Source organism: Botrytis fragariae, assembly GCF_013461495.1.
Source record: "Botrytis fragariae strain BVB16 chromosome Unknown tig00000001, whole genome shotgun sequence".
Classification (NCBI taxonomy): domain Eukaryota; kingdom Fungi; phylum Ascomycota; class Leotiomycetes; order Helotiales; family Sclerotiniaceae; genus Botrytis; species Botrytis fragariae.
The window spans coordinates 2,187,727-2,206,128 of record NW_023500987.1 but is presented as its reverse complement, the minus strand read 5'-3'; the positions used below and the strand labels follow the sequence as shown (position 1 = coordinate 2,206,128).

Sequence of the window (18,402 nt, the reverse complement as noted above, 5' to 3'; positions counted from 1 at the left end):
TGATTAGTTGTGGTGGTGTTCCAATTCAGCTGGGTGGGTAATTCAGAAAGTAGATAGGCGCATGGTATCTGAGTAAACTGTAGGTAGACTATATGTAGCATGTAAAGTGGAAATAACTACAGATCTTCGCAAAGATGAAGAGCGATTGTTAAGCTGAACAGATGGAGGTTTTGACCAAGGTTGAAGATATTGACATGGAGTGGGCAGGTGTTGAAAGAATTGTCAAAGTATATATTGAGAAGAAGAAGAATTGAATGAAGTGAAGTGAATTGCCTACCTAGTTACCACGGTCGACCTCCATGTTAATAGTAATAAATGTGGATGAGCTCTAAACTCTGAACTTTAAGAACCTTGGAACTTTTATTGTTTAGTGGTGGGGGAGGGGCAACTAAATAATAAGCTTGTCTAGTCGTAGGTAAATTAGCGGAAGAAGATGTTGCTTTACCTCAGTCATCACCTCCAAAATACAAAGAGCATACCTACCTCCCTCCCTCCCTCCCTCCCTACCTCTACTTGCCTAGATATCTGATTGTGTATGCGATGGCTCAAGGATGGCTTGAGGATGGCGAGGAAAAACAAAGGAAATGTAAGGGTGGGATGGCTTGTCTCCTCCAATGACCCGGTACATTTCAGATCTACATCGACCATCACATCGACCATCACCTCCCGAGGTAATGGGTACATCGTCTCGATCACTCATAAGTCAGAGTTACATTGCAGACGATACTGCAAGAACATGCATTTGGTGTATTTGACATGTTTCAATTAATGTCCATGTCACTTTGAACTACCATCCATGATCTGTCCACTTTCCACTCACTACCCAGGTAGTCGACATTTCCCGAGAATAGGGTAGCCAAGAGGGTGAACAGAAAGACATGAATGAATAAGAGAGAACGGAAAAATCACTGCTGATGACGATCAACCCCTAACAGAGTGGTCTCATATGTTACCACGTAGGTCTCAATAGTGGTCAGCCTCGCTGTCGTCATGTCACATGCATTGCCTCAATTACTCTTTAGGTCGGTCAGCTCCATGACAGGGCATAGCAACATGTGCCTCAAATCCGATTCATGGATGATAACTGGCCGCTACCCAAACATCTTTTGGGCAACATTTTATCAGTCCCACCTTTAGATATCTATACCCAAGAAGACCGACCCCCCATTCTCAATCTAGTTTTCCCTTCTTCAGCCACCATTCCCTAACATATCCGAATAATCGGTACCGGATGCTCACAAGGAAGTCCCGAATTCATGGGTGCATGACAATCGCGATCTCTTTCGTGCTCACTGTGGAAACTCTACTCGATGTTACAATACATATGTCAGATATGTAGGATGAAAAATCTTCGAAGGATTATCGTGTCAGTCGCATGTTCGGAGAAACAATTGCGTCCTAGACGGAGACCTGCATGCTTGTGATTGCTTCATGCATGGGAAGCGTCTACGATTACAACATTGAACAATATGGCTACGGAATAAGCGACAGACGAAAGAGCATTCATTAAATTATTTTGGTCATCGAGATCTCTATGTGTATGACCTGATAAAATCAAGACTAGACGATGCTTCAAGTCACGACAGCGCCTGCAAATATATGGAAGTATACCAGACCATCAATCGAGCTGATTAGATTCCCTCTCCATTTCTCTCTGTGTTGTCACTTTAGAAAATTCCCACCTGTTTTGGCCATAATTTCATCATAGTAGCCTTGAAATGCTAACCACCCCTTTTCTGGTCCTATGTCGAGTCAGTAATTTGTAAATTTTTCCCAAGTAGAAGCCAAAAGTACCTCCGACTTGATCATAAGTAAAAGCTGCCTCCTCATCTCCGATAATCTTCTTCGACTTCCCACTACCTGAAGCCGCAGCATCAACAAGTAGCTGGGCATGACAGGTTTTATCAAGGCTAATGAACCAGAAGGCTGCCTCATCCACACTCTGCCCGACCGTTAACAGCCCGTGGTTCTGTAAAATGCACGCCTTGCCGTTGCCCAAACTTTTCGCGATACGAATACCTTCTTCGCGGTCAAGTACAATCCCTCCAAAATTGTCATATACACTATGTGATTTGTAAAAACGGAGAGAATCTTGAGTTATCATATCAAGAGGAAGGCCGAATGCGCTGTAGGCTTTGCCATAGACAGAATGGGCATGACAAGCAGCGTGTACATCGGGTCGAGCTTTGTGAACTGCAAAATATCAGCTACCTTGAAAAGCCCGACGGTGGAGTTCTTGTACCTTCAGAATGAATGGCAAACGCCGCAGCATTGATTGGCTCATCTCCAATCACCACATCACCATCTTCGTTCACCAAGATAAGGTCTGATACACAGATTTGAGAGAAATGTTGAGAGAGGGGATTAAGCCAAAAGTGATCAGTAAGAATGGGGTCACGGACTGATCTATCCAAATTCAATTAGCTTCTTATCATCGGCGACTAGAATACTACTCGACGGCATTCTCACATATGGCCAGCAACCCCTTCATCGAAACCTCGATCGGCGAATCTGTCCTATCTCAGTAACAATTGAAGTATCACAGTTTTTCAAAAGATTCTCACATCCTAAATGCAGCAGCCAAATGCTGTTTGCGATACAATCTTTCTTCTTCTAAACTTTCGAACCTCGGGTACGACCTGATTTTGAGCTTTTTGCCTGACACAGTCGTCCCCTTTGCACCCACTCGACTATTATTTGCGGATTCATTATCGAGAGAAGTCGCCGTTGGTGACATACTTTTTATGGGCTTATTATTGAGGGTACGTGAGTTTGTATAACGGTTCCTGAAGGGAAAAGCGTAATTTATAAATGAAGGCGGGAAGGATGATGATTATCTCTTAGTGGGCGATCATGCTGGTGTTTCAGTGCTACCCACCTTACCCCGCCGCGGGGTATCGCCAGCAGCGCAAGGTTCAACGCGTTATCTATCCAGTACTGTATAATAATTCCCGAGGGCAGCGTACAGATCATCCAACTCTCCAGTTATCTTTGATCATTTTTTTAATATATAATCGCGTGCTCAAGATGCGGTGTTATCCCTACCACCTAGTAGATACTTTGATAAACATCAAGAAGTCTCGATAATGCAGGCGCCCGCACTTTTCAACCCGGAACTCAATAAGAACAATACCACTGCTTTTCTTCTACAACAGAAGCAACTCCCTTCATCTACTTTTGTGGCCTAGAACTGCTCCCGAGAGATCCAATGGGTCTGGAACAAGAACTAGGTGTCACGGCCAGGTAAAGTTTCGACTGTTAGCTAGATCTAGCCATTGTATACGATGTGACTGATCATCCATCGTATGAGTGTAGAACAACACGATTTCGACTGGCCGTTCCTCTAAAATCCTCGATTCCTACTAATTCACTCAAGGGACAGCTTTACACCCTCTCTCTTCTTTCTAATACACCATACCTAGTATGTCACGAGATCCAACTACAGACCCAGAGATCAAAAGTTGGGATGTTTGCCATCCTCGCACGGCGACGGAATGAATCAATCTATTACAGTCTAAGTTTAGATGCAACTTTGAAGTTGAGACTTTCTCGATTCTCATCGTCAATCGATGTTCTCTTTCCAGTTGATGGCATTTGAGACAGCGATATACATGAAGTGAAAACACACCGACGTGGATAACTTTGATGGGTCGAAACAAAACGTCTAGAATCTTCCACATCTCCATTAACCATGGGAATGGGTTGGTCGTGTTCATGTAGGTAAGATCAAGAAACCACAACAGGAAGCATGAGTGATTTTGGGCTGCCCAATACATTCGGCGGGAAGTTGACAGAGCACAACTCTCTTAGACAATGTTATCGTACACATCACAAGCATCACGCAAAATGGTCACTTGTCAGTCACTACATGCACAAATATAATATAAAGATCAAAAATGTTGACTTCATTCATCGTTCTAAAAGCCAAACCACTGCAACAATTCCCCTTAAAACCCAGCCATCATTAACCAAATAACACGGGGTATTCTTAAAACTTGTGATGGGTATGTAAAAGAAGTTTATCATAACATTTGTTGACCCTATAATCCTATGTAACCAGAAGCTTTAAATCCGCACCCAAACCAAACTCAATGAAAAATGTGTTGCTGTCTAGCGCCGCGCAATGCGTTTTGTATGTCCTTTGTATTTTTATAATCCCAATGCAAATGATTATATCCACCAATGTATGCTGATATATATCTACCATGGTATTATCTATTATATCTCAAATCTTAACGGTACGAAGAGAAATGATTTACAACATGAAAGCAGCAAAGAGACCACCCAACAAAGCGAAGGAGCCGGTAGCAACCTTTGCTGAAGCAGCGCCAGTAGCGGTAACAACACCGGAGCCGGTCTTGGTAGCAGAAGCACTGGAGCTCAAGGTGACGTTAGATCCGGAAGGAGCAGTCCAGGTTCCGTTGGAAGCGGTTCCATTGGTGGCTGGGGCAGCGGTAGGAACTGGAGCTGGGGTGGCGGTAGCAGTGGTGACAGTGCTGAAGTAGGAGCTTGGGCAGGATCCTGGGTGGGCTGGGTTGCATCCACCTGGGATACCAGAGATGCTAGAGAAGACAGAGCTGGTGGAGGAGGACAAGGCAGCGTGTGGCTCGGTGGTAGCAGAGGCGACGACAGAGGTCACGGCGGAGGTAGAGGCGACAACAGATGATGAGGCGGTGGTTGAAACGATGACAGAGGAAGAGGAGGAAGCAGCGGCGTTAATGACGAATGGGAAGGACCATTGGAAAGTGTTGACATCCGAATCGAGGAAGATGGCAATACCGTAGGTTGCGAAGCTACCAACGGAAGCTGGGACGGTCCACTTGTATGATCCATCCAAGTTGTTGACGGAGGCTGAGTATGTTTGTTAATACAATTGTCCTGATCTTCAATGCATAGAGAGAAATTGTAACTCACTGGCAACGACGACAGGGTCGTAGTTCAAGGTAGCAGGGGAAGCACCCTCCAAGAGCTTGATGGTAACAGTTCCGGAGACGGAGTTAGGAGCCCAGGTGATGTCCAAAACATCTCCAACACTGACAACTTGACCGTTGGTGGGAACTGAGATAGCGTCAAAGCCAGCAGTTTGGGCAAAGACGGAGGAGATGGAGGCCAAGATGGCGGCGGAAACGAATTGGTAACGCATTTTGATATTAAGGGTTGGTTGAGAAGAAGAAATTCAAAGAATGGACAGTATCAAAGATACAAAAGATTAAGGTTGGGGAAGAAGAAAAAAGGATTGATTTTCTTTTATTATTTTTCAGTTTGTAGTGAATAAGAAAGAAGGGAGGATTGTCAGAAACTGGAAAGAGAGGATTCTTTAAACCACTTTCTCATTTCGCAAACTTACAGGTGCATGTGCCATTACCCTTGGCAGCACCACTTCTTACTTATGGGGAGGGAGGGGGGTGGCTCGGGAGTGTTCTAGGCTGGGATATAATTATACATTTTAATAGAAGAAGGATTGAACGCTAAAGTCAGGATGTTGGATCTGGATTGGTTACAAAGTTACACGGAACCAAATTCGACATATTGATGATTGACACAAGAGAGATTTGAGTGAATTTGGTGTAAGATTTGGTTGACGGAGGATGGAACTGAGGCGGAGGGTTATTAGACGAGATGTACCTTGGTGGGCTATAGATCATTTGATTCGAGGATTATGTTGGAAGCATAGGTAATTACTGAGGATAAAACCCTGAAAAAGGAAATTAGTATGACAAGGGTCAATTTTACTCACTTCCATGGTACGTACATGCTGTTATACTGTTTTAATGCACGTTACACGAATAGAATTCTGCAATTGGGTTCAAGGCTGCGTAAGAATGGAATAATCGTCGTCTCATGATGTGATGATGATGTGGATGATATGTACTGGATGAATATCAGATGTTCTTCGGTTAACCCCTTCATCGATACCTAAAAGTCCGTATCAAGAGTCCAGATATATCGCACACAGAAGAATCAAGTAGATCACTCTCTATTTAGTATTCCCTATGGATAACCTTAATTCTAGGATGCGTTAATGCATTGATTTTCAAGGACTAATGGAAAGGGTACCTGAGCCTTACGAAAAACAGTTAACTTTCCCCTGTAGGCGGGCAGGACCTCCATGGAACCTAGTGTTTGCTGTAGACTGCAGTAGACAGAAGCTTAGCATTTGCACCACCAATAAACGGGAAGGAAGAGGGAGGGGACGAAGCGCAGTAGCAAGGCTCAATCATATTGAGTAAGCACAGCCTAAATACGCAGAAACATCAAACATCTTCACGATACTCGGTGTCGTCCCAAAAAAAACTTTCCATCGAGTATCGAGTATCGTGTACCGACTGTCCCGACTCTATCATTTATACTCTTTTTAACGTCAGCCACCAAACTTTATCTGATTGTTCTTGTTATGTTGGTAAATTCAATGGATTAGATTTCAAATGTTGTTTGACTTTTACACTTTTGATTGCGACTTCTAGGAATACGAGATTAGAAATGATGTGGCCAACCAAGGAACAATGATTCAACTTGCAAGTGTCCACTCGCGCACAGAAGATGATTTCACGGAGTAAAGTCTTTGCTTGGTACACTGAGTGGGTAGCAGTGGGTTTCGCTTGTTAGCTCTCGAGTCCACCAGTCTCCCCAAGTTGCAGCAACTTTCGGTGATTGACTCCGAAGAGACGGAAAACACCCCCTTACCTACCACAGTTGATAATTCGAATATGGACTGATAGTCTGATAGTCTGATACCACTTTTCTTTAGTCTAGCCGTCGCTCATTTCGACAGAGCGAGGAAACTTCCAAACGGATCGATACCAACCAATTGCAATGTTTAAGCGCTGTGACTCTAGAAGCCCAAACAACTGTCTGACTACGCGTAGACTTTACGTACAGTGACTGTCGGTAAGATTGTAGCATAGGACTTACAATTCCGAGGGTGCATTTTGTCCTGCGAGTGATCTAAAACATGTTTCGCCGACTTCACGGTGCACATCGCCATCTGGGACATGCTCTATCACTGATATAGCAATTCGAATGAATGTCATCATGATTGTCTTGCTAATCATTCAAGAAGAAAATCACGATGACTTCATGTTCGGGTCGAGTTATCTCATAACAAACACTGAAACGCATAAATCGCGGGGAAATTTGAATCCTTTTCCTGGCCAATAAATGACCTGTGGGATCCTCCTTGTTTTTGCCATGAAATCCAAATTAAAAACGATCTTGGGTGACATTTTGAGTGAGGGGGGAACAAGGGTATGTTTTGCTGATGAATTCTAGGCTTTGTTGATGCAATTTGTTGGTTCCGTGTGCCCAGGATTCTTCTCTTTCTCTCCTTCTTATCTATGGAATTGAAGAATTGGAAATGCTATGACAACTCGATGTGGCACGATTTGCGACTTTTGAAGAGACAAGCTTGAGTCGAAAGATGAAACGACAACCAATATAAGGTTGAGCGCAATGAGCGCCAGTTTGCGGGCACTGAGGTTGTCGATCTCGGTTTGATCGAGGAAAATACCTGTCCTAGCATTATCTGCTTTGTCTACTTCTTCTAGTCTTTCTTCACTATCGTTCCAAAATGTTGCAACAGACCAAGAACGAGCAGTCTATCCTCACCGCCGATACTTCCAAATTCGACTACATGCACCAATGAAAGAGAGATGATGCCTGCGACATGGATGCTTGCTGAAATGGAACAAGAATAGTCAGGGTGTCAACATGGTCGATTCTTCAGAACCGGTATAGCTGCCAAGTTCTTGACATTGGAAATAGAGTTCTCGCAATTTTGTTCAGTAACAAACCGCATCAGTGTAGAACTTGTTGGAAGAACATGGCGAGCTGTTTCACGAGATCGACATGTGTTCCCGTGCGCTTTCATTTATCTAGCAACAAGTACACCCACAGACCCGAGTTTTCAACAATTTTTTTCAGATCTCCCGTCGAATAGTAGCAGTTCTACCTTGTAACTGTTGCCGCGCCACTTGTCTATCGGAAAGCTCAATACCGGTAGAGGATGCTCTTTAGTCGAGTTTTTCCTCGCTTTACATTCAAGTATGGTAAATATAGGTAACGTTTAGTAGCATGTCATACGATGCTAAGTGGTATAATATCACGTCTACAATACCTCAAGATTTTTGATGGCAAGAAGGAGTAGGATACTCGGGTAGCTGATACGTGTCATATTTAGATTTCACTCGATCGTCTATTCGTGAAAGTAGTTAGTGTTTCCTTTACAGCCTTTGAAAAATGTATAGGTATCCTGAACTCCATCCTTACGATACCAACCTCCCGCAACAACGCCAAATGTATCATTCGAACCCTCTGCTTTTCCCAACAAGTCTTCGATAACTCTTATATCAATGAAGATCCCATTGCCTCTGAAATCTTGAATATCAACCTCTCCTTAATTGCCTCAATCGTTCTTCAGATTCTTCAATTTGGCGGTCGTATCGACGCTTTGCTTCTCTGTCCGCTGAGCTATTGAGGTCCAGCCAATCTCTCTTCATTCGTATACGCTTAATATCTGATTCAATCTTCTCGCTTTGCGTCTCACTCAAAGAAGGAAAAGAGTCTAGAGACTTTTCTCTTTGAAGTTTAGGTGGGGAGCGTGGAGGCGGTGGACTATCATTTGATGCCTGGCGATTTCCTCGGTTCCGGTGGAGGGCTAGATCTGTCGCGCTCGTAACACCTTCCGGAAGCTCGCCATCTGAAGACCACTGGGATTTCTCTGAGCTTTTCCTTGAATCTTGAGAGTCCGAACGTTTTGTTGAAGAGGGGCCTGCTTCAGTTCTTGCACGATCTTTGGGAGGCTTGGCACGTTCTTTCTTCTTGCCATTGATATTGCTATTGCCAGATGAAACGCTACTGGATTCTCTGTGTTTGCGTTTTCCTCCTTCGTTGCCGGTGGGATTTCTTCGAGAGGGAGATCTGGAAGACATTTTAATATTTTTAAGATGATGGGGTTGAAATACAAAATGAGGTGCTTGAGATGACCGTCTAGACTCCGTATCGTGTCGTGGTATAGATTCCACCTTGTGTACCGCGGTGTTCCTATATACAAGCAAGACTACGAAGTTACAAGAGCCGGTATTAATCCAACAAATTGCCACGGTCTAGGCAGAGTGCTTTTCGCAACGATCTCGTCATACGATCTGGACAGACTACTCTTCTGTCCTCATTGCTCCAAGTTAAGACATGCCATTGATCGCAAATTAGGCCTGTATCCCTCATGCTCACCAGTACATGTCCCTATCTTCGAAAAAATGAAATCAGAAAACAATATTATTGACAGAACCTTGCAGGCCGGAGGTTGTCCGTCGGTAGACCTGGCCAGCGCATATCGACCGCAAAATTTGTCACACAACCTCAGAGGACAAAGGTGGTTTGAATCGGCATTTTGCAAACCAAGGTCAGAAACTCGGTCAAAGTGCTCAGAATACCACAATTACAGGGACAATCAATGCCAGAGTGCTAGGCAACTCATAACGGCAATCAACTTCGGCTTTTGCGTCATTCTGGACACAGTATGCTAAATTCATCAATGACGTATAAGCGCCTTGAATCCAATATGATACTACGTTTCTCTCGCGACAATAAATCATCTTTCCACTAAGGCTTCGTCTGAAGCCTCTATTTCCAGATAGTTACCTTACACTAGCTTTTTTTCAATCCCCAATTCACCCGTCTTGGTGTAGCCTAATCCTCAATTTTTTCTTCTGAATGCCAACACTCGAACCATTATCCGGACCAACCGCACGAGAGGCCTTCCGTTCACTCTACTACGTGCTCGTACGGCTCAACGGTCGTCCCTTTCGTAACCACCACCGACAAGCTTTCGGCTCTAATGGTCGGCTCTCTAAGTGGTCGACTAATTCCTAATCGAGGAAAACAGTTGTCCCCGAAAAGCAATTGTCCCCATAGGATTTTTCACCAAAACTAGTAAATTCATACATTTTCTGTTTGAAACCCCTTCTAAGAACAACCACTTTCCGGGGACAATCGCTTTCGCCGAGTAGGAACTAACTGCCTGCTTAGAGCCCACTATTAGTACATGCAAAGATATCAAACGTCATATGATTCGCGCATATATCTCACCCGAGAGTTAGAGACAGTACTACCTGGGCAAGGGGCAAGTTATCAGAACAATTCATCAACATGTCTTTTCCGATACTTAAGGTTTGTTACATATGGCCAATGGCCAAGACGGATACAAACTCACTCGCTCTCAAAAGTAGCCGTCATATTCCCCAGCATCAAGATTGCACGTAGAGAAAGCTTTGAAATTATTGATTTTATTAATTGTCATCAAGAGAAGCAATCATGCCCCTGAAACCTAAAATAATCTTAAAATGATATGAATGATATATATCATAGGATATACCTAACGAATTTCATTACAGAGCCATCACAGCACCCACAATACCAACCGCCAAACCTCCACAGATCTTCAACATGTCAACACCCAATGCACCAGCAGCACCCGTCTCATTAGTGACCGGAGCACTCGAGCTTGCACTTGCTGATCCCGCCGTCGCCGACGCCGACCCAGTCGTCGAAGTCTTCTGGGTTCCACTTGCCGTCTGTGACGCGCCGGTAGCCGATGCAGATGCAGCTTCAGTAGCAGTTGCGCTTGCTATTAAATCGCCAAAACCATCTTTGCTGAAGATGCTCAGTTCGGCCGTGTAAATGGAGCCGATGAAGCTAGCGAGAGGAGAAGGCAAAGCAGTCAACACGGATGTGTTTGGGGTTTCGCCGTTCATAACATCGGATTGGAGGGACGCTTGCAACGATTCGAGAGAATTGAGAGCAGCGGTGTCGGTGGCAAGGCTGGAAACTATGGGTTGAGTTGCAAGGTCGAGGATGTATGATTGGAGGTCGTCGACTAGAGCTTGGGTTTGACTTGGGGGAGTGTTAGTAGACGTGCAGTTGACATGCACAAAAAGAAAATATTACGGGAATTGAAAGGGAATGAAATCTCAAAGTCTGGGAGGAGATTTAGGTAAAATAGACAAGTCAAACATACGATGCAGATGGCGTCGTTGGCTCTGGAGCTGGAGCTGGAGATGCTGAGGCAAAGGCAATGAGCCCAGCGACGAGAAGTGAGTTTGAGAAGTGCATTCTGTAGATATGGAAAACAGTGATGCTAATTTGTTTACCCAATGAAATAAAAGCTTTATTTTGACCGTTTTTCACCTGAAATAGAATGATGGAAAGACTATTGAATATGTCACAAAAAAGCTGAGGAAGATCAGGCGGAGAAATGGATTAAAGTAATGCTATTTAGCCCCCACAAAAGATGATTTGGATGCCTAGCAGCCCATGATTCCGTTTTTAAACGGTTGAAAATTAAAATTTACGTCCCTGAAATAAATCTATTGGTTACCTTGTACGGTCAAACCCCTGAGGGGCGGCTAATGTGACGTTCTAGGAGAAGTAATTTGATGCTGCTCTCTCTTGGAAGTATTGAATATTTCGGCACGAGTAATAAGCTACCTAGGCTCCTAGGCTCACCAGGATATCTGATTCGATAGAAAGTAATGGTGGGATGATGCTGAGACCCACAATCTATCAGCCGCAATTCCACTTTCCCATCTCCAATGCGCTGTGCACGCATGAAGCGTCCTGCTGTGCTCCCCAAGCTTCAGAACACAGGCCACTGAAAGAACCCAAGATTTTTCGATATCCCGAGAGGTTATGTTCAATGTCGGCCGTTGATTCCTCAAGGGACTTTAAGGAAGTAATAATATGGCATTCACAATTCTCGAAACTCCTTTACTGTAAACGGTCAAAATATCTAGCTGAGTTTACACTCTTTTACCAGCCTTAATAAGATCTGACACTTTTGGTGGTAATATCAATGCACTTCGGTCGTTTCTTGAATAGAAATCTACTAACACCATGGCTGTCTTCTCAGGAAGGTCTTCGTGAACAAAATGGCCGGCCTCGGGGAAGACTTGTAGCGCATACTTCCCTATTAATTGTCAATTTAAGCCTGCTCTTTTCAGACTTCACATAGAAAGATGGTTCTTACCTTGCATTTGTCCAATTGTTAACTCCTTATCAAGTCTATCTGTCCCTGCAAGCAGTAATAGCTTTCCACCTCTGGCCTCAAGAAACTTTTTGCTAAGTCCAACAAACCAACCTTCCCAAAATGGTTGAGTGGCTCCCAAATTTGTGCGCCATGTCCACGATCGTGATCCACTGGCTTCTTCGTTGTGCTTCAGTAGCCCAGGTACACTCGTCCGCGCTGATAACGAATTGCGTATTGTTCTCGACCTCATGTGCCACTCAATGCCAGATTGCAGTGAATGAAAGCCTAGTGGACGAGTCGATAAGTAAGTTTGCATACTTTGTAGAGCATCCATAGCAGAGCCCTCAACTACATCAAGAACTGCGTATCCAAGAACCGAGTTGCCTAGTTTTCCGCCTTTGGCAACATCTGTAACAACTGCACCGCCAAGAGAGTGACCAACAAGTACAAGAGGCGGAAGTTGCTTCCATCTCATTTTGTCTTTTGTGGCTTCAATGACATATAACAGATCTGAACTCAAGGTTTCTAGACTAAGATCGAGACGTTCTGCCTCTGGAGAGATATCCGTAGAACCATGACCTCGAGCATCAAGAGAAAGTACACCGGCAGAAGGTAGCTTCTTTCGAATCTCCGACGTCAAAACAGCAAATGAGAGGCCGGATGATCCTGCTCCATGATGTGTAATAAATAAAGGTGCTGACCCAACAGGAGATGTAAGATATGCATGATGCTTTATGGTCTCTGCTTCCAACTTGCGTTCGAGAAACAGTTCTCGTTCAAAATAAGTCGTCCACGGTATCTGGTCCATCGTTCGTTTATTGGGAACACTGATGGTATGGAATGTATCAGCCCGGCACAAACAATGAGCAATAAGCAAGAACAAACCCTTGCGGCCGAGCAAATAAGTTCTGATTTGAGGATGGTATGATGGTGCCAGTAGATGAAGCTGAAGACGCCGAGGAAGAATCGTCATCTATTGGCAGATCGGGTAGTTCACCAGGCATATCAATCTCTTCTTCTTCTTCGTCGGCCTCATTGAATTCTGGCGGAGCAAATCTTGGTAGCTTGGGCTTAACAAAGGACCTTTGTAAATCGCTCATCTTGAAGTTTATTTGCAGAGCACAACTCTGCGAAAATTATTTGTATTGGGTGGTGAAAATCATTTGTGAGGGAACGAATCTCAGTCTAAACTGTCAATTGAAAATCAAATTAAAGAAATCTCAAATTCGTGTATGAAGCTCCAGAGGGGTTGAGAAAAGAGAAGATAGGTAAAAGCCATGATGTCGTCAGCCACACCCACAGAAAGCACCAGCCATTCGATGTGTAGATAAGATAAGAGCATTGCTTAGTAATATCGATACGGCGAGGATGCGCTCGAGCATGTCATCGTCTGAACACATTCCTGAAGATGGAAAGGAAGGCAATTGGTTGAGGTTAGTAGCACCAAAAAGCATGATTTATTATGTATGCATTGTATGTGTACCGCCGCCCAACCTTATTTTAGCAGGTATGCTCGAGGTATGTACTTGTTATTACTAGGTACTGAGCTATGGCACAAAGAAAAATGACATCATCCCCTTCAATTCCCTCGGTCTTCTCCCCAAAACAACCAACCTGATTCATCGACCTTCGCCTCCTTCATATGTGCTGGGTATCCATCTATCCATCAATGATCCATTGATCAAGCCTCAAAATCTAAAACCAATACCACGGACGGGACGAGGAACAAGAACAAGGTCAAGAAGCAGCAGCAGCAGCAGCAGCAGAAGAATGCTGGTGGTAGGTAAATAATCACAATCCACATACACATACAAATACCGGTATCTACCACACACAAAAGCTACCTAGCTTCATCAACGCGCACGACGCCAGTTCCATTGGGCTTAGATCAACAACAAAACGATCTTCTTTCCTTGCTTGATCTTGATCTTGAGCTTTAGTTCATTTCTAACATTGTCTTAACTCTTGACATTCTCGGTGCCCAGGTTCTCTGCCTACCTAGTATTTCTTGGTGACGATTGATCTCCTTTTTAAATCTATTTTCCTTTCATCCTTTTCCTCAGGAGATTTTGATCTCTGATTATTTCATATCAGTCCTTTCATCTCTTTGCTCACGATATAGCTTGTCGTGATTGTTGTCGCAGAAGTCTCTCCACAATCAGGAATTCCTCAACATAGTTATCATGGTTTCCTCCTTATGGGGTTCCAAGAAGGATAGCGAACATCTTTCAGCTTCTGGAAGTGTGCATTCTCGTCCCCATTCTCAAAATGGAGATTCAAATGAACCTGTAGCTTCTCACCAAGTACATCCTCAACCTCATTATTCTCATGAGGCTGACGAGCGTACTCGTCTACTTCCACCAAGCCGTGATGGTTACTTGAGTCCCGATGATCCAGCTGTAAGCTTCTCGCCCCCTTCTGTTTAATCCGCCACCAGGGTTGCAATCTCCAGATGGGAAATTCATTGTAATATGCTAATAAGTTATTTATACAGGTATCTCCATATAATCTATGGAGCGTACGATTTTTGCGATACTTCACAGTTTTGTTTGCCATCATCACATTTCTGTGGTGGGTGCTGCTGCTGGTATCAATCTTCGTTTCCCCACCAGGCATGCACTCAAGAGGCTCTGGTTTCTTCGACTTCTCATATACTACTTTGACCCTCGGCCTGCTCCTTATTGTGCTTCTCTTCTTTTCGACGCCTTCCAAGGCCGCACAAGTAACATGTCTTGTCGTCGCTGTGATTCTATTGGTCGACATGATAATGATTGTCGCTGTCCCACGTCTTCGTGTAGAGGAGGGATGGGTTGGAATTGCTAGTGTTGTCTGGGCCCTGCTCATAGCTATATGGACGATTGTTACAGATCGAGTCGTAGCGGCTGGCAAAATAGAAGAGGAGGAGCGCTTAACTGGCCGAGCAGAGACTCGCCGAACGCTCAGAGAATGGTGTTCCGTGTTAATATCTACAATCATTCTTGTAGTTTTGGCAATTGTCACCATTCTCTTATCGGCTACACTCATCTTGAGATCTCGCGATGCCTCCCTTGCGCCACCAGGAGAGCGATATTACGTCGATGGTGACAAATACCAAATACATGTCTATTGCGAAGGTAATCTTACGGATGCAAAGGGCAAGAAGAACCCAACAGTTTTATTTGAAGCTGGCGACGGACCGTTCGAGCATAGCATGCTTCAGATTGCAACAAATGCTTTTGTCAATGGAAGCATCAGCCGATATTGTTATTCTGATCGACCTGGAATCGCATGGTCTGACAATGCGCCATCTCCGTTTTCAGCAGGCATGGCAGCGGACGCACTTTCAGAAGCTCTAGCTCGCGCAGGCGAAGAAGGCCCCTGGATTCTCGCTAGTGCAGGAGTAGGCAGCATCTATAGTCGTATATTCTCCTCCCGACACGCTCGTGAAATTGCAGGTCTTCTTCTCATCGACCCTCTCCACGAAGATCTTCTCTACCGTCTTGGTACACCACAGAGAGGCTTTGTTCTCTGGGGTCGTGGCATTCTCTCACCTCTCGGTCTGGATCGTACATTTGGCGCCATTTTCAACGGCCGCACCCGTGAAGATCGAGTATTTGGACGTTCAGCTTATCAAGGTGGAAAGTTCCTCAAGGCCAAACTTCAAGAATCTCTGGTCGCTAATTCATTGACGAAGAATGAGGTTAGTAGTGCAAGGAATATACAGTATGCAAGTACACCACTTGTACTGATTAGTTCCGGCATTGAGGTTAGGAGAAGTAATGAGTGGGAGAGGAAACAAGAAGATCTTAGTCACTTGACGGACAACTTGAAAAGCTGGGATGTGGTCAAAGGCGCTCCTTCGGAGGTGTGGAAGACGCTCGATGGAAGAGAGATCATCGAGAAGAGGTTGAAGAAGTTGGTCAAAGGAGCTGCGGACTTTGAATTGATGGAGTAGTTAAATTGATAATGGGCGAGGGGAAGGGTGAGCAACGAGGATGAAGATATTAGCACATGAGCACATGATGGGCATGAACATAGACGTCTCTTTTGTGGGTTCTCGATTATTGGTTGGTACATTTGCATTTCTTCTTTGGTGCTGGATGGCCGGGTTGGATGGACTTCCATATTCTTTTACGATTAGTTCACTTGTTTAACTATGTAATTAATGCATACCATTCTTTTGAAGCTTTGCTTAGATATGACTTCTGTGATATGATAAGCCATTTGAACACAGTAGTAGTCCAAACAAAATCTCAAATTGCAATCATGATCCGCTCAAGAACCATCCATCATGTTCCCTCCGGCCTCAACTCTAGCTATCCCGTTTGACACAAGTCACTTTGATTCACCTCATATGGTCCGTCCGGTCACACCTATATAGTACCGAGGTGCACCGTCACTATTTACTTCTGATATTTACATTTAAACAAAGCAACACTCTCCTCAAAACTTGCATATGTCCAAGAAATCGTTTTTAAGAGACAAGGGTGTTGCAAACTTGAACCTTGAAGCAAGAATGCAAAAGTTCCTTAAGACACAAATATGCAACAAAAGTCGGAGATAACATGGAGCAACTAACTACATTGCAGAGTCTCTCTTTCCTCGATAACAACAATGGTTATCATCACAGGCTCATATTAATCTTCATCTATTCGTATTAATCTAAACTATGAAGAGGTAGGTCATGATACATACTATAGCTACATACGCTTTTCCTAATATCGTTTCCGTGTCTGCTTTTCATGGTAACCTTAACGCCAATACCTTTGCTATACATATACCACCCCAAACTATCTTTCGGAACTATGATATCATGTCAAACACCGATCAAGAACTGCCGAGAATGTTGGATATCCTTAAAGACAGGTCGAGGATAGTAAGATGTTCGTCTGCACCATCCACGAGTCGTTTGTCTGCTTCTGAAAAGAGAGCTACGATTTTGTTCTTGTGGGAGTCGGCGATCAATTCGGAGTTGATGATGGTTTGGTACAGCTGTTGCGTGTGTTAGCTTTTATTACATTTTGTGAAGGATGGGAAAAGTCATACCTGTGAGACGACCTGTGTGCCACTCCACCCATCTGCCACCATATCAACGATTACTTTGGATACAGCTTCATATACCACTCCTCTCGATCTCGGCTGCATAGCCTTGACCAATTTCTCAATCGTGTTGTCTGGTATAACTCCTGCGATATCTTCCACGCTGCTCACAGTAACCATCTTTTCATCCACATCCATTTTATCTGCATTGCCCCTCTCTTCGCCCTCCGGACTAACCGCTCCCACCAACCTCGCCGCACTCTGCAAATATGTAATCGCTTTTCTCAGATCTCCCTCGCTGCACTTGATCAGCGCTTCCACCGCCCCTCCTCCAACCTGACACCTTCCTTATCCGCAATCTCCCTCACTCTAACCACCGCATTCCCCTTATCCAAGCTCTTAAATCGAAACTTGCTACATCTACTTGCCAAGGGATCAATAATCCTCGTCACATAATTGCAAATCAAACAGAATCTCGTAATCCTACTGTACGTCTCCATCGTTCTTCTCAACGCACTTTGCGCATCTTGCGTCATACTATCCGCCTCATCCAATATAATAATCTTGTAAGGGGGACACGGATATTTCTGACGATAGGCGGGCGAGGGATTGGAAAGTTGCATGCGAGCGAAATCTTTCACTTTTTCGCGGACAATAGATATACCTCGTTCGTCGGAAGCGTTGAGTTCAAGAACGCGGGATTTCATGAGTTCGGGACCGTAGAGTTCTTTGGCGAGTGCGAGCACCGTCGATGTTTTACCTGTGCCTGGAGGGCCGTAGAAGAGCATATGTGGAAGCTGGGAGAGGAGATGTTAGAGCTGGTTTGAGGAGGGGGAAAGGAAGGTGCTAACATTGGAGGATTGGAGTGTGCGTTGCAGAACAGTGATGGTATGATCTTGCGCCGTAACATCTCCTAGGCCTTTGGGTCGACTACGAAATCTATCAGTAAAGTTATTGAAGATAGAGATCGCACTCGGAACAAAAGACTGACTATTTTTCAACCCATGGTTGCATGCGATTATTTTTCTTGGCTTCTTCTTTTGCATTTGTGGTGCCATTTGAAGCAGCTTCTGCCTTGCGAGCTTTGATATCAAAGAAGCTAGCCATGTTGGAGAAAATCGTGAGGTTTTCTGAGATTCACAAGTCGCAAGAAAGTTTGGACTTCAGATGATGGAAAGTGTGTTCAAGGGAGACGCGTCGTGAAATTCCACTCTACGCGACATTTTTAGCGCGAGGCTGCAATAGAAATATTAGGTTGTCTCATCACATGCATTATATATATATATAATGATTCTATAGTCTGTCATTTTGATTCGAAAAACATTGGTATGAAAGGAAGTGTTCATTTTAATCATATTGTATGG

General features: G+C 44.2%; 8 protein-coding genes across 8 annotated transcripts; 1 reads left to right on the top strand and 7 right to left on the bottom strand.

The window, feature by feature from the left end:
• Nucleotides 1-1,662: 1,662 nt before the first annotated feature.
• Nucleotides 1,663-2,737, bottom strand: Bfra_000671 (putative class ii aldolase adducin protein; the record flags this gene model as incomplete). Its single annotated transcript, XM_037331116.1, has 5 exons — nucleotides 1,663-1,742; nucleotides 1,795-2,193; nucleotides 2,243-2,406; nucleotides 2,470-2,511; nucleotides 2,565-2,737. 5 exons carry the CDS (start codon nucleotides 2,735-2,737, stop codon nucleotides 1,663-1,665), a joined length of 858 nt encoding a protein of 285 aa, XP_037197449.1.
• Nucleotides 2,738-4,255: 1,518 nt separating this feature from the next.
• On the bottom strand, nucleotides 4,256-5,143 carry Bfra_000670 (putative gpi anchored serine-threonine rich protein; the record flags this gene model as incomplete). Its single annotated transcript, XM_037331115.1, has 2 exons — nucleotides 4,256-4,851; nucleotides 4,915-5,143. The coding sequence occupies 2 exons, from the start codon at nucleotides 5,141-5,143 to the stop codon at nucleotides 4,256-4,258; spliced, it is 825 nt and encodes a 274-aa protein (XP_037197448.1).
• A 1,459-nt stretch (nucleotides 5,144-6,602) lies between these two features.
• Nucleotides 6,603-7,031, bottom strand: Bfra_000669 (uncharacterized protein; the record flags this gene model as incomplete). The annotated part of the gene is made up of 3 exons (XM_037331114.1): nucleotides 6,603-6,679; nucleotides 6,792-6,856; nucleotides 6,913-7,031. 3 exons carry the CDS (start codon nucleotides 7,029-7,031, stop codon nucleotides 6,603-6,605), a joined length of 261 nt encoding a protein of 86 aa, XP_037197447.1.
• A 1,350-nt stretch (nucleotides 7,032-8,381) lies between these two features.
• Nucleotides 8,382-8,927, bottom strand: Bfra_000668 (uncharacterized protein; the record flags this gene model as incomplete). The annotated part of the gene is made up of 1 exon (XM_037331113.1): nucleotides 8,382-8,927. One exon carries the CDS (start codon nucleotides 8,925-8,927, stop codon nucleotides 8,382-8,384), a length of 546 nt encoding a protein of 181 aa, XP_037197446.1.
• Nucleotides 8,928-10,382: 1,455 nt separating this feature from the next.
• On the bottom strand, nucleotides 10,383-11,106 carry Bfra_000667 (uncharacterized protein; the record flags this gene model as incomplete). The annotated part of the gene is made up of 2 exons (XM_037331112.1): nucleotides 10,383-10,887; nucleotides 11,012-11,106. The coding sequence occupies 2 exons, from the start codon at nucleotides 11,104-11,106 to the stop codon at nucleotides 10,383-10,385; spliced, it is 600 nt and encodes a 199-aa protein (XP_037197445.1).
• Nucleotides 11,107-11,792: 686 nt separating this feature from the next.
• Nucleotides 11,793-13,119, bottom strand: Bfra_000666 (putative protein phosphatase methylesterase 1 protein; the record flags this gene model as incomplete). Its single annotated transcript, XM_037331111.1, has 3 exons — nucleotides 11,793-11,959; nucleotides 12,020-12,846; nucleotides 12,905-13,119. The coding sequence occupies 3 exons, from the start codon at nucleotides 13,117-13,119 to the stop codon at nucleotides 11,793-11,795; spliced, it is 1,209 nt and encodes a 402-aa protein (XP_037197444.1).
• Nucleotides 13,120-14,202: 1,083 nt separating this feature from the next.
• On the top strand, nucleotides 14,203-15,953 carry Bfra_000665 (putative mitochondrial integral membrane protein; the record flags this gene model as incomplete). The annotated part of the gene is made up of 2 exons (XM_037331110.1): nucleotides 14,203-14,418; nucleotides 14,514-15,953. 2 exons carry the CDS (start codon nucleotides 14,203-14,205, stop codon nucleotides 15,951-15,953), a joined length of 1,656 nt encoding a protein of 551 aa, XP_037197443.1.
• Nucleotides 15,954-16,825: 872 nt separating this feature from the next.
• On the bottom strand, nucleotides 16,826-18,145 carry Bfra_000664ia (putative activator 1 41 kda subunit protein; the record flags this gene model as incomplete). Its single annotated transcript, XM_037331109.1, has 5 exons — nucleotides 16,826-16,990; nucleotides 17,045-17,299; nucleotides 17,380-17,835; nucleotides 17,890-17,968; nucleotides 18,030-18,145. The coding sequence occupies 5 exons, from the start codon at nucleotides 18,143-18,145 to the stop codon at nucleotides 16,826-16,828; spliced, it is 1,071 nt and encodes a 356-aa protein (XP_037197442.1).
• Nucleotides 18,146-18,402: the final 257 nt, after the last annotated feature.